General features: G+C 42.0%; 1 protein-coding gene across 7 annotated transcripts in view; it reads left to right on the top strand.

Annotated features, from left to right (window-relative positions):
• utrn (utrophin) overlaps positions 1 to 15,003 on the top strand; it is a 305,780-nt gene that overhangs the window by 85,352 nt on the left and 205,425 nt on the right. For all 7 annotated transcript variants that reach the window (XM_089124741.1, XM_089124740.1, XM_089124743.1 and 4 more), the window contains 11 exons: positions 5,653 to 5,790; positions 5,869 to 5,982; positions 7,292 to 7,447; positions 7,556 to 7,726; positions 7,864 to 8,046; positions 10,426 to 10,560; positions 11,165 to 11,314; positions 11,419 to 11,580; positions 13,578 to 13,709; positions 13,917 to 14,090; positions 14,224 to 14,379. In XM_089124741.1, the coding sequence (XP_088980867.1) occupies positions 5,653 to 5,790; positions 5,869 to 5,982; positions 7,292 to 7,447; positions 7,556 to 7,726; positions 7,864 to 8,046; positions 10,426 to 10,560; positions 11,165 to 11,314; positions 11,419 to 11,580; positions 13,578 to 13,709; positions 13,917 to 14,090; positions 14,224 to 14,379 (1,671 nt within the window). The remainder of the gene's footprint in view (positions 1 to 5,652; positions 5,791 to 5,868; positions 5,983 to 7,291; positions 7,448 to 7,555; positions 7,727 to 7,863; positions 8,047 to 10,425; positions 10,561 to 11,164; positions 11,315 to 11,418; positions 11,581 to 13,577; positions 13,710 to 13,916; positions 14,091 to 14,223; positions 14,380 to 15,003) is intronic.

The raw sequence follows: 15,003 nt of genomic DNA, 5'->3' as shown, positions 1-15,003 counted from the left end.
TTTGTGAGTGAGTGTTCGTGAGTGAGTGAGTGTTTGTGAGTGAGTGTTTGTGAGAGTGTTTGACTTAGTGAGTGTTTGTGAGTGAGTGTTTGTGAGTGAGTGTTTGTATGAGTGAGTGTTTGTGAGAGTGTTTGACTTAGTGAGTGTTTGTGAGTAGTGTTTGTGAGTGAGTGTTTGTATGAGTGAGTGTTTGTGAGAGTGTTTGACTTAGTGAGTGTTTGTGAGTGAGTGTTTGTGAGTGAATGTTCGTGAGTGAGTGAGTGAGTGTTTGAGTGAGTGTTTGTGACTGAGTGTTTGTGAGAGTGTTTGTCTGTGAGTGAGTGTTTGTGAGTGAGTGAGTGTTTGTGACTGAGTGAGTGTTTGTGAGAGTGTTTGTCTGTGAGTGAGTGTTTGTGAGTGAGTGTTTGTGAGTGAGTGAGAGTTTATGAGTGAGTGAGTGAGTGTGAGTGAGTGTTTGTGAGAGTGTTTGTCTGTGAGTGAGTGTTTGTATGAGTGAGTGTGAGTGAGTGAGTGTTTGTGAGTGAGTGTTTGTATGAGTGAGTGTTTGTGAGTGAGTGTTTGTGAGTGAGTGTTTGTGAGTGAGTGAGTGTTTGTGAGAGTGTTTGACTTAGTGAGTGTTTGTGAGTGAGTGTTTGTATGAGTGAGTGTTTGTGAGAGTGTTTGACTTAGTGAGTGTTTGTGAGTGAGTGTTTGTATGAGTGAGTGTTTGTGAGAGTGTTTGACTTAGTGAGTGTTTGTGAGTGAGTGTTTGTGAGTGAGTGTTCGTGAGTGAGTGAGTGAGTGAGTGAGTGTTTGTGAGTGAGTGAGTGTTTGTGACTGAGTGAGTGTTTGTATGAGTGAGTGTTTGTGAGAGTGTTTGACTTAGTGAGTGTTTGACTTAGTGAGTGTTTGTGAGTGAGTGTTTGTGAGTGAGTGTTCGTGAGTGAGTGAGTGTGAGTGAGTGAGTGTTTGTGACTGAGTGAGTGTTTGTATGAGTGAGTGTTTGTGAGAGTGTTTGACTTAGTGAGTGTTTGTGAGTGAGTGTTTGTGAGTGAATGTTCGTGAGTGAGTGAGTGTTTGTGAGTGAGTGTTTGTATGAGTGAGTGTTTGTGAGAGTGTTTGACTTAGTGAGTGTTTGTGAGTGAGTGTTTGTGAGTGAGTGTTCGTGAGTGAGTGTTTGTGAGTGAGTGAGTGTTTGTGACTGAGTGTTTGTGACTGAGTGAGTGTTTGTGAGAGTGTTTGTCTGTGAGTGAGTGTTTGTGAGTGAGTGTTTGTGAGTGAGTGAGAGTTTATGAGTGAGTGAGTGAGTGTGAGTGAGTGTTTGTGAGAGTGTTTGTCTGTGAGTGAGTGTTTGTATGAGTGAGTGTTTGTGAGTGAGTGTTTGTATGAGTGAGTGTTTGTGAGAGTGTTTGACTTAGTGAGTGTTTGTGAGTGAGTGTTTGTGAGTGAGTGTTCGTGAGTGAGTGAGTGTTTGTGAGTGAGTGTTTGTGAGTGAGTGAGTGTTTGTGAGAGTGTTTGACTTAGTGAGTGTTTGTGAGTGAGTGTTTGTATGAGTGAGTGTTTGTGAGAGTGTTTGACTTAGTGAGTGTTTGTGAGTGAGTGTTTGTGAGTGAGTGTTCGTGAGTGAGTGAGTGAGTGAGTGAGTGAGTGAGTGTTTGTGAGTGAGTGAGTGTTTGTATGAGTGAGTGTTTGTATGAGTGAGTGTTTGTGAGAGTGTTTGACTTAGTGAGTGTTTGACTTAGTGAGTGTTTGTGAGTGAGTGTTTGTGAGTGAGTGTTCGTGAGTGAGTGAGTGTGAGTGAGTGAGTGTTTGTGACTGAGTGTTTGTATGAGTGAGTGTTTGTGAGAGTGTTTGACTTAGTGAGTGTTTGTGAGTGAGTGTTTGTGAGTGAATGTTCGTGAGTGAGTGAGTGTTTGTGAGTGAGTGTTTGTATGAGTGAGTGTTTGTGAGAGTGTTTGACTTAGTGAGTGTTTGTGAGTGAGTGTTTGTGAGTGAGTGTTTGTGAGTGAGTGTTCGTGACTGAGTGAGTGTTTGTGAGTGAGTGAGTGTTTGTGAGAGTGTTTGACTTAGTGAGTGTTTGTGAGTGAGTGTTTGTGAGTGAATGTTCGTGAGTGAGTGAGTGTTTGAGTGAGTGTTTGTGACTGAGTGAGTGTTTGTGACTGAGTGTTTGTGAGAGTGTTTGTTTATGAGAGTGTTTGTATGAGTTAGTGTTTGTGAGTGAGTGAGATAATGAGTGTTTGTGAGTCTGAGTCAGTGTTTGTGACTGAGTGAGTGCTTGTGAGTGAGTGAGTTAATGAGTGAGTGAGTTAGTTAGTTAGTTAATGAGTGTTTGTGAGTCTGAGTGAGTGTTTGTGAGTGAGTTAAAATGAGTGAGTGAGTGAGTTAATGAGTGTTTGTGAGTCTGAGGGAGTGTTTGTGAGTGTGAGTGAGTTAATGAGTAAGTTAATGAGTGAGTGAGTGAGTTAATGAGTTTGTGAGTGAGTGTTTGTGAGTATGAGTGAGTGTTTGTGGGAGTGTGAGTGAGTGAGTGAGTGAGTGTGTTTGTGGGTGTTTTTGAGTGAGTGAGTGAGTGTTTGTGAGTGTTTTTGAGTGAGTGAGTGATTGTTTTTGGGTGTGTGAGTGAGTGAGTGAGTGTTTGTGGGAGTGTGAGTGAGTGTTTGTGAGTGAGTGTTTGGGAGTGTTTTTGAGTGAGTGAGTTAATGAGTGAGTGAGTGTTTGTGAGTGTTTTTGAGTGAGTGAGTGTTTGTGAGTGTTTTTGAGTGAGTGAGTGAGTGTTTGTGGGTGTGTGAGTAAGTGTTTGTGACTGTGAGTGAGTGTTTGTGAGTGTTTTTGAGTGAGTGAGTGTTTGTGACTGTGAGTGAGTGTTTGTGAGTGTTTTTGAGTGAGTGAGTGAGTGTTTGTGACTGTGAGTGAGTGAGTGAGTGTTTGTGGGTGTGTGAGTAAGTGTTTGTGACTGTGAGTGAGTGTTTGTAAGTGTTTTTGAGTGAGTGAGTGTTTGTGGGTGAGTGAGTGTTTGTGAGTGCGAGTGAGTGTTTGTGAGTGTTTTTGAGTGAGTGAGTGTGAGCGAGTGAGTGAGTGCTTGTTTTTTGAGTGTGTGTGTGTGTGTTTGAGATACTTGTTAGAGATTTTTCACTCTTCACCTATTATTGTGTCCCTCTATTCTCCACTGAGGTAAAAGCTGTTAAAGAAACTTGCTTTAGATATGTTTGTCTCTTACACTAAGTTAATGGTAGTTATGGCCAAATAACCATAATGAATGTATAACTATAACTAAAGTTTTAATAATCGCTCTAATATATGAGAATGCTGAGGCTCACACCACAACTATAACAACACCAACACAGAGGAACAATGTCACTGGAATCACTTTCAGGATGATTTTGTTTCCAGCTGATGAACAATAAAAACACTGACAGCCAATCAGAGTCCTCCTGATTTTAAAGAGCACAAGCATTTAAAGCGGCAGACGACAAAACTTCAGCACGTTTATATTAAACACAATGTTATTAGTGATTGTAATATGATGTCACATTCTGCAGCATCTTTATTAAAACCCTAATCCCACAGAATAAATCGTAAAAGTATGCAATCTAGTCCACTAATTCAGCTAGAAACAGCGATCTTCTGTTGGTCACGTGACTTCACAGGTCAGAGTTCACCAAACGTGAACTCCAGAACACGAGGAAGTTCCCACAATCCCGTATGTTCTGTCTTTAGCACTCGTATGCGAATGAATGCAAGCACTGGAACCCAGAGCATAGTGTGTGTGTTGGTCCAGCGCTGTGCCGTGTGTGTGTTGGTTCTGTTTGCATCTCCACTTGACCCGTGTGTGTACAGTCTCTCAGCTGACGCTTGCTTTTGATTTCTGGCCGTGTGTCTCTCTGTAAGTGCATGATGGGGGGACGAAAGCCGACGACTAAGATGGCAAAGCCAAACAAAGAGAGCAAACGCAGGCTGGCACTGATTTAAAGTGGTGTAAATATTGATACGCTCCTTTGGCAGTCTCCGGCACACGTGGCAGAGCCCGTCCACAGCGCTGCCGAAACCTGCCCTGGACTCCAGCTGTGCATTATGGGCTAACTATGGACTGGGAGAACCAGCATCTCCTATTTGAGACTGTGGGGGTGATCTTTCACTTTTAGAAAGAGGGTTTTTGACCGATGCTTGAGTTGTGTCTCCACCTGCAGGTGTGAAGGAGTTATTGCGCTCTGACACACTGCCAACGTCCTGATCTTCACACACAGGCCCATAAGGGTCTATAGGGGTTCCTCTCTGTAATGCTATTATAACTTTATAACTATTTAAGAGTAAATACTTACCCCTGAAAAAGAAAGATGCTCTTAATTCAGATTCAGAATTTTAAAACGTATATATACCATATAAGAGGTATACTGAGGTCTGATTTTATTTTATTTTATTTGTAATACTTTGTTTTATTGTTACATCTTACATGTATTTACTATAGTAATTACTATAAATTGTGCATAATTACACGCAACTAAGCCTATACCAAACCCTAATCCTATAGTATATATACACACACACATATCTATATATGAAGAGTTCAGATGCAAAAGCCTCTAAGTGCCATTTGAAATTTTCTTCTAGAATGATAATTTTTATCAAGCTTGTATATTTAAGTTCAGTGATTTCACTTAAATGGCAATGATAATTACCTATTAATTGTTATTTAAGTGAAAATACTGAATTTAAATATACAAGTTTGACAAAAATCATCATTAAAGAAGAAAACTTCAAATGGCATTTAGAGGCTTTTGCATCTGAACTCTTCATATATATATATATATATGTGTGTGTGTGTGTGTGTGTGTGTGTGTGTGTGTGTAATTACACTGTAAGATGGACACCTTAAAATAAAGTGTAACTTTTTTTTCCGTTTCATTTAATTTCTCTCCAGACAAACATACATCATTTGATGCATTTTGCTTACATACGTTTTTAACTGTTACTGATCCCATTTATTGTGATGATAAATACATTTAAATGATTCAATTACTGCATAGACACTCACAAATAATTTTAGTCATGTTTAAAAATAAAATTAAAACATTTTAGTCAGCAGTATATTAGCAGTGTTATTGTAGTATTTTTTAAATACTGTTTTGTTAATATTTTTTTGGTAAGTTTTAAGAATTCTTTGTGCATTTATCATTCCTAATAGTTTTTGTTTTTTTATATTTCAGTTGTTCTTTAATTTTAAATTTTATTTTAGTAATTTTAGTCAACTTAATCAATTTCAAATAATTTTTTTTTTCAATTTAAGTTTTATTTTATTTTACAAAACCTTTTTAATATAGTTATTTTTAGTTTTAGTCAACAAAATTCCTAGTTTTGTGTTTCAAATGTTTCAAAAGTTATTATGCAAATAATAAATCTAGTTTACTAGTATAGTACACTAACATTTTGTGCTGTACTAATGACGCGTTATCTATCGATCTGTTACTTTAAATCAGTTCTCATCATCGGTTTGACTGAACCAGTCAAATCATAACTTTACAGCATGATGACCATAATGGGTTGGCAGGGATCCATTCTTTGGGTTAGCAGGGTCGTTTATAATGTGTTTTTAAGCTCCAATCATTTGAAGTATAGCCTGATTGGAGATAAAGCCGCAGGGGCTTGTGGGTAATGCAGTTTCTCCCCGTCCTCCAGGCTCTCCACGCTGAGATCGAGCAGCAGCGGCTGAAGGTGTCGGAGACGGAGGAGCAGTGCTGGACCCAACTCTCCTCTGCCGCCCTGGACCAGATCAGCGTGCTGCAGTGCATTCTGGGTAGCATGAAGGACACACAGGTGAGGGGCTGATCCGCTGGAACGTGTTGAGCTGGCGTGAATGCCGTGTGTCTTGATGCTTGTGTTGATGATGGACAGGTGAAGAATGAGGAGGTGCAGCGCTGGCTGGATGCGGTCGAGGAGCTTCTGTCTCGAGACGCCGGCGGATTCAGTCGCGGGGACAAACTGCAGGAGGAACTCAGCCAGTGCAAGGTCAGAGGTCAACGCGCTAAACATGACATTGATGTGGACGGATACTGGTGAATAGGGTTGGGTATCGTTTGAATTTGAACGATTCTGATTCCGATTCCTTGTTTCGATTCCGGTTCCTAACGATTCTCGATTCCGATTCTTTTAAAAAACAGGGTCAAAAAAGTTAAGCTAACCTTGCTAACCAACGGCCTTTCTGAAGGAAATACTCCTTCTGTCACATATTTTGCATTTTGCCGAGATTTCGTTATTTTTAGAAAAGTGAAGCCACACTTGGGACCGCCGACGTAAGCTACTCATGTTCGACTCGCGCGGTTATGCCAACACTTCCGTTTAGACGCTTCTTCGTTGGTGTTGTTCAGCGGTTTCTTCTTCCGCTCGGCGGACTGTGAATATCGAAACTAGGAATCGAAATTTTAACGTTTGAACGATTCCGGGAAAAACGAAAATTTAGCCCCGGTTCCAATCGATACTCGATTCTCGATACCCAACCCTACTGGTGAATAATCCAGAATAACGCTGATAAGTTACATGCGTTCAAGTCTTTTTTTTACCAGAACCGAAATTGCGGGGGGCGATGCGACTTTGTCACCATTTTCTATAAATTCACGTTTTTGTAGTTTACATGGAGACGATAACGTTATTTTTCTCACTTTTTTAAAAGTTTGTGTTTTCATGCTCCCAAAACGTTGTTGTCATGTAAATGAATGGCCAAAGCGCATACATTTTTTTGTGTATTAAGTATTTCTGCATTGAATACGTTTTCTGGTATTACATTAATATTATGATGTACTAATGACACATTTTCGAAACAGAAATCTTCATGTAACCAAAACTAAAAAATGTAAGTTTACTCAAGCAATTAATGAAATGCAATAATCAACACTCAAATAAAACCTGCTGTGTGACATTTAGTTCACAAGCTGTTTTATTGACTTCTTTCTGCGGCTGAAACACTGATTTAGTGATTACATGAGACTTGATTAGTTGTAATGTATCTTTCGTCATTCCTTCTGATGTACATCCATGTTTATTTGGTGCTATAACTTGTAGTAAAGAGTAAAAGATGATCAGTCCATGAGCTGCTTGAACTAAAGCGCTCGCGCAAAACCAGGATTAATTGTCAACTAATTGGCCATTTAAACATAAATTGGTTCGCTTAATGACTTCAGCCCTCAAAAGTGTTTTTGTTTTCAGTGCATCACTAGTTTCTCTCAGTTGTAAGCCGGTTCAGGTGGTTAAATCAGCAGGACTCGACCTAGTTAAGAGTTTCTGTCTGTGGGGTTTGTGATTGTCCACTCTGTGTGTGCAGGAGTTGGTGAGTGAGATGGAGAGCGTGGACTCGTCCTTGAAGCAGATTGCAGAGAACGTGTCGGCTGTCCAGCAGAGTTCGACACCGGCTCTGATCCGCTGGGGACAGGAGGAGTTAGACCGGAGTCAGAGACGCTGGGACGAGCTCAGTAAACAGGTTCGTGCAACTCAGTGAACTGGTCTCAACACAGTGTATGAATCAATCAGTAACCCAACATGTTCTTGAGCGGATGTCGATGTAAAACACTTTCAATCTGGCTTGCAGTTGTTGAGGCGTGAGGAGCGTGTGAGTGAAGGTCAGGAGAAAGTGACGAATATGAAGAAAGACGTGGCGGAGATGCGCGAGTGGATGATTCAAGTGGACGAGGAGTTCCTCATGAGAGACTTTGAGTACAAGAGCCCAGAGGAGCTGGAGGAGGCGCTGCAGGAGATGAAGGTGCTTATATATGGGACTCTCCCAAAACCCACACCTTTCACACGTCTACTTACGGGAAGTTTTCCCTTTTTTTGTATGAAGAGCCCGCAAGTGTTTGTTGAACTGTTTACAGAGCTCTGTTGTGATGTGTGTTTCAGAGAGCTAAAGAGGATGTGTTGCAGAAGGAAGTGCGTGTGAAGATCCTGAAGGACAGCATTAATGTGTTGCTCAGTAAGACGCCCTCTAGTGGTGGTGCCGACCTAAGCCCTGAGCTCACTGAAGTCCTGCAGAACTACCAGAAACTGTGTGATCGCTTCAAGAGCAAGTGCCACACGCTTGAGGTACACACACACACACACACTTGTACATCTATATTTGTGAGGACATTCATTGACACAATGAAATCTTTAGCTCCTTATCCTACACCTACCCATCTCAACTAACTGCCTAACCCATGCCCATCTCAATTGCCTAACCCTTACCCTAACCCATGCTCATCTCAACTAACTGCCTAACCATTACCCTTAACCATGCCCATCTCAATGAACTTCCTAACCCTTACCCATCTCAACTAACTGCCTAACTCCTTCCCCAACCCATGCCCATCTCAACTAACTGCCTAACCCTTACCCTTACCCATGCCCATCTCAACAAACTTCTTAACCCTAACCCTTACCCATCTCAACTAACTGCCGAGCCCCTTCCCTAACCCATGCCCATCTCAACTAATTGCCTAACCCTTAACCGTCTTAACTAACTGCCTAACCCTAACCCAAACCCATGCCCAACTCAACTAACTTCCTAACCCTTACCCTAACCCATGCCCATCTCAACTAACTGCCTAAACTTTACACTAACCCATGCCTCTCTCAACTAACTTCCTAACTCTTACCCTAACCCATGCCACTCTCAACTAACTTCCTAACCCTTACCCTAACCCATGCCCATCTCAACTAACTGCCTAAGCCTTACCCTAACCCATGCCCATCTTAACAAACGTACTAACCCTTACCCTAACCCATGCCCATCTCAACTAACTGCCTAACCCTTACCTTAACTCATGCCCATCTCCACTAACTTACTAACCCCTACACTAACCCATGCCCATCTCAACTAACTGCCTAAGCCTTACCCTAACCCATGCCCATCTTAACAAACGTACTAACCCTTACCCTAACCCATGCCCATCTCAACTAACTGCCTAACCCTTACCTTAACTCATGCCCATCTCCACTAACTTACTAACCCCTACACTAACCCATGCCCATCTCAACTAACTGCCTAACCCTTACCCTAACCCATGCCCATCTCAACTAACTTACTAAACCTTACCCTAACCCATGCCCATCTTAACTAACTTACTAACCCTTACCCTAACCCATGGGCATCTCAACTAACTTACTAACCCTTACCCTAACCCATGCCCATCTTCACTAACTGCCTAAGCCTTACCCTAACCCATGCCCATCTCCATTAACTACCTAACCCTTACCCATGCCCATCTCAACTAACTTACTAACCCTTACCCTAACCCATGCTCATCTCAACTAACTTACTAACCCTTATCCTAACCCATGCCCATCTCCACTAACTGCCTAAGCCTTACCGTATCCCATGCCCATCTCAATTAACTACTTAACCCTTACCCTAACCCATGCCCATCTAAACTAACTGTTTAACCCGTACCCATCTGAACTAACTGCCTAACCCATGCCCATCTCAACAAACTGCCTAACCCATCTCAACTAACTGTCTAGCCCTTACCCCTAACCCATGCCCATCTCAACTAACTGCCTAACCCTTACCTTAACCCATGCCCATCTAAACTAACTGTTTAACCCGTACCCATCTGAACTAACTGCCTAACCCATGCCTATCTCAACAAACTGCCTAACCCATCTCAACTAACTGTCTAGCCCTTACCCCTAACCCATGCCCATCTCAACTAACTGCCTAACCCATGCCCATCTCAAATAAATTCCTTACCCTGACCCATGCTCATCTCAACTAACTGCCTAATCCTTACCCATCTCAACTAACTGCCTAACTCTTACTCATCTCAACTAACTGCCTAACCCTTACCCTAACCCATGGCCCTCTCAACTAACTGCCTAAGCCTTACCCCAACCCATGCCCATCTCAACTAACTGCCTAACCCATGCCCATCTCAAATAAATTCCTTACCCTGATCCATGCCCATCTCAACTAACTGCCTAACCTTTACCCTAACCTATGTCGCTCTCAACTAACTTCCTATGCCTTACCCTAACCCATGCCGCTTTCAACTAACTTCCTAACCCATATCCTAACCCATGCCCATCTCAACTAACTGCCTAAGCCTTACTGCCTAACCCTTACCCCTAACCCATGCCCATCCCAACTAACTACCTAACCCTTACCCATCTCAACCAACTGCCTAACCCATGCCCATCTCAACTAACTTTCTAACCCTTAACCATGCCGAGCTCAACTAAGTACCTAACACAAACCCTAACCCTAATTAGAACCTGATCCCTGAAACCAAGTCTTGACCCTAAAACAAGCATTTAAAGGGGTCACAGAAAGTGAAATGTCCTTTAATCTCTTTACTCTCTGTCCTCAATCATCTGGTCTAAAACTCAAACCGGTCCCCACAAAGATAGTTGTATAAGTACACACACATGGTGTGATTGTTTCCTGTGGTCTCTTGAGCTGAAGTGTGTGTGTGTGCTGGTGTTCAGGAGGTGTGGTCCTGCTGGATCGAGCTGCTGCAGTATCTGGATGTGGAGTCTGGCTGGTTGAACTCGCTAGAGGAGAAGGTTCACGCCACCGAGAGCATCCCGGAAAACACAGAGTCCATTAGCGCCGCTCTGGAGGTAACAGCTGTCACGTCGATTCAATGGGAACTGAAGTCGATTCAACGCTACTTTGACCATACCTTAAATACAATGAGGCTACCTCTTTTTTGTGGTTACATCTGAATCAGCTCACGTTTGTCGTTCCAAACCCGTTAGACTTCCTTTCATCCTCAAAACACAATTGAAGAAATCATGAAATCTGAGAGAAATCTGTCCCTCCATTGGAAAAGTCTGTTCACCCAAAATGTTCATGAAGAGATTATAAAATAAGTCCATACGAATTTAGTCTTCTGAAGAGACTCGCTTGCCCCATATGATGAACAGATTGTTAGGTTTTTGATCAGCGAACATGAACAACTCATAGACACACAAGAATGAACCTCATTGGTTCTCGCGCATCAAGCAAGCATGCTTAGTTTGTTGTTAGTTAATTGGAGTGCTCAGTGTACATTTTGGGTGAATAGACCTTCAGTGGATGGACAGAAATCTCTCTCACACACACACACAATCACACTGAGACTTCTTGATTTCATTACTGTTCGGAAGATGGACAATAGTCTTCTAGAAACGACATGAGGGTGAGTAATTAATGAGTAATTAATGTGTTGTGTGTCTCTCTCAGGCGTTGGAGTCTGTTCTGCGACACCCGGGGGATAACAGGACTCAGATTCGAGAGCTGGCTCAGACTCTCATAGACGGAGGGATTCTGGACGAACTCATCAGCGAGAAGCTGGAGACTTTCAACTCGCGCTACGACCAACTGACCCAGCTGGTGTGTGTGTGTGTTAAAGCGATCAAGTGAATCCTTTAAGAACCCATTCAGATTCACAGTAGTCAATCAGTTACGTTACATTCATGTGTGTGTGTGGGTTGCAGGCTGCTGCACGTCAGATGTCTCTGGAGCAACAGTTGGGGATTCTGAGGGAGAACGAGACGGCCTTACACACACTACAGACGTCTCTCACACAGCTGGACCAAACACTCACGTCTTACCTCACAGATCGCATCGACGCCTTCCAGCTGCCGCAGGAAGCTCAGGTGTGAACACACACACACACACACCACACACACACTCTTCCTGACATACACTAGATTGTTAATGTTTTAAAACTATTTTCAACATTGATAATAATCATAAATGTTTTTTGAACATCAAATCATCATATTACCCAGACAGCAAACTGACATTGAATCAACGTGGAAACGACGTCTCTCATGACATTGAAACAACGTTGATTTTGCTCATCGAATTAACGTTGAACCAACGTCAGATGCGGCATTCTTCAAAGCTAAATGAAAATCGAAAATTGGTTTGCTTTCATAACGTTGAAACAACGCGTTGATTTCAAGTTGATTTTCCGTTAGTTTTGAAAGAATGACGCGTCTGACGTTGGTTCAACGTTAATTCGATGAGCAAAACAATGTCAGATCAACGTTGTTTCGATGTCATATTTCCACGTTGATTCAATGTCAGTTTGCTATCTGGGTAGAGTGATATCTGAAGGATCATGTGACACTGAAGATTGGAGTAATGATGCTGGAAATTCAGCTTTGATCACAGGAATAAAATGCATTTTACAATATATTCACATAGAAAACAGTCATTTTAAATTGTCAAAATATTTTTATCAACTAAATGCAGCCTCGGTGAGCAGAAGAGACTTATTTAAAAATATTAAAGGGGTCATGAACTGGCTTATTATATTGTTGTCTGAGGTCAACTTATGACGTTCGCTTGGTTTTTGCATTCAAAAACATCGAAATGAATAAGTAATAGGCTATTTTCTACTCTAGTTTTGAGCCTAGCTGAAAAACGCTCGGTTTTTATGGGCGTCTCGCACTGAAGACTTGGAAGTAAACGCCCACTGCTGTGAGTGGATAACAGTTTTGCATATTATAATGAGTTTCGACTCACTTGTCAATGCTCTTGGGGGAAATTGTTTTGAAAACGTCCAATGTTATAAAATGTTAACCGGAGTGATTCGCCCAGACATGTTCGACCCAGAGTCCGTGTGTTGCACCATTCCTGTCAGATCCAATATAGACGCACAGCACCGTTCTTTACTCTTAATCGCTCTGCAAATCCAGTCTTGTTTACAAAACAATCCTCAGTGAAATGACGCGAACAGACGGACGATGTTTTACCTCATCAGCTGGAACATCATTAAAAATAACGTTTATCCATGCAGTCCTATTGGAGTCCAGAGGAGCATACAGCGACATATCATGTATTGCTCAGTAGCTCGATCCGGTTTGTCATCATGAGGTAGGTATCTATGTTATTTAGCTATGCGTGTAATGCGTGAATCGGTGGGTGGCGCTAACGGCCGTGTTGAAGTAGGCGTTGATCTTCTTCTGCGGGGGTGGGGTTTTATCCTCTATGACGTCATAGTTCCCCACTTTGAAAAACGAGTCGTTTGCTGAAAACGTCCAATGTTTTAAAATGGCAACTGGAATGATTCGCCCATACATGTTCAACCCAGAGTCCGTGTGTTGCACCATTCCTGTCAGATCCAATATAGACGCACAGCACCGTTCTTTACTCTTAATCGCTCTGCAAATCCAGACTTGTTTACAAAACAATCCTCAGTGAAATGAAGCGAACAGACGGCGATGTTTTGCAGAGATCTGGTTTGTCATCACGAGGTAGGCGTCTATGTTATTTAGCTATGTGTGTAATGCGCGAATCGGTGGGCGGCGCTAACGGCCGTGTTGAAGTATGCGTTGATCTTCTTCTGCGGGGGTGGGGTTTTATCCTCTATGACGTCATAGTTCCCCACTTTGAAAAACGAGTCGTTTGCTGAGGCTGGTGTCAATAAAAGCTTTTATTGGACTAACAAGGACGTTTTCAGTTCTGAAACTTACAGGATATTCTTATAATATGATGACCTCTTAGATGTCAAAAGCTCAAGGAAAATTTGATTTCTCAGTTCATCACCCCATTAAAAACATTTTCAATAACAGATATACTGTAAAACAACTTTGTGCTTATTCTTTACTCTTTGGCCTTTAACTTATAACAATATTCTCCTCAGGCCATTCAGGCTGAGATCACGGCCCATGAGGCCACACTGGAAGATCTGAGGAGGAGGAACGTGGGAAACGTGCCTTCGACCGCACCAGAGGGCAAACCAGTGCGAGCAGGAACCCAACTGGACCAGTTACAGGTGCGACTCAACACTGCCCCCGCAGGACGGGAGGGACTGCAAAAGCTGCATAGTGGTCATACTTCCCTTCTGCACTGTACACTAGGGATGTGTCCGAAGCCTCACTCCAAATTTGAAAAATGAATAACGCATTCTACGGGGCCCCTAGAGGGACATGGTTAGGCTATAGTGTATTCCAGCTTAAGGTGTGTGTCTGTGTCTGTTTAGCGTAAGCTCCGCGAGATTAGCACGAAATACCAGCTGTTCCAGAAACCGGCCAACTTCGAGCAGCGAATGCTGGACTGCAAGAGGATTCTGGACAGCGCTAAAGCTGAGCTTCACATCCTGGACCTGAAGGACACACAGCCAGAGGAGATACAGGCACACCTGAGCGGATGCATGGTGAGAGAACACACCGGAGATGTTTCAGCATTGTTTATACGCTGTGTGTGTGTGTGTGTGTTTCAGGTTTATTACAATTTTAAAAAAAAGTTTACAGAGACTTCATGCAAGCGTGTTGTGTTTCTGAATGCAGAAGCTGTACAAGATCTTGAGCGAGGTCAAACTGGAGGTGGAGACCGTGATTAAAACAGGAAGACAGATCGTACAGAAACAGCAGACGGAGAATCCTAAAGGAATGGATGAACAGCTCACTGCCCTCAAATTACTCTACAACGAGCTGGGAGCTCAGGTACACACACACATGTTTAAAACTAGGGCTGGGTATTGAGACAAATTTCACAATTCGATTCGATTTCGATTCAATATCGATTATTTTGGATATCAGTTACAAAAAATGGCCATTTTTCTCAAGGAAATCAAATCTCTTAACTAATGCTGTAAACTATGGGAGTCTAGTTGTAGCCTATAGACTTCATTAGCCTAATATGAAGGTAATAATGAACTGTTTTGTAGCTATACAAACACTTAAATTACACTTTTATTTATTTTTATAATAAGAAGATTATATGAAATGTAAACATTTAAATGGTGGCTGTCATAAAAACTTGCCAGATTTATTCAAATATGCATTAAATATTGAAGAACATTAAGATTATAATGCATATGTAATATGGTGTATATATTTAGCAAAATGCTCCTCTCTGGAGTTATTTTTTCTAGCTGACAAACGAGTTTATGTGGGTTTTCTGAGGTAAATATGACGATACATTGATTACAAGCTGTTTAACTGACGTCTTTCCACGGTTGAAACGCTGATTGAGCGAATCAATGTGTCATGATACGGATTTGGATAAGTTGTACTCTATCTTTAACACACTTTCAGATGCTCATTCATGTTTATTTGGCGCTGTGA

Source organism: Pimephales promelas, chromosome 20, assembly GCF_988280905.1.
Source record: "Pimephales promelas chromosome 20, fPimPro1.hap1.1, whole genome shotgun sequence".
NCBI lineage: Eukaryota > Metazoa > Chordata > Actinopteri > Cypriniformes > Leuciscidae > Pimephales > Pimephales promelas.
This window is presented reverse-complemented; position numbering and strand designations above follow the sequence as displayed.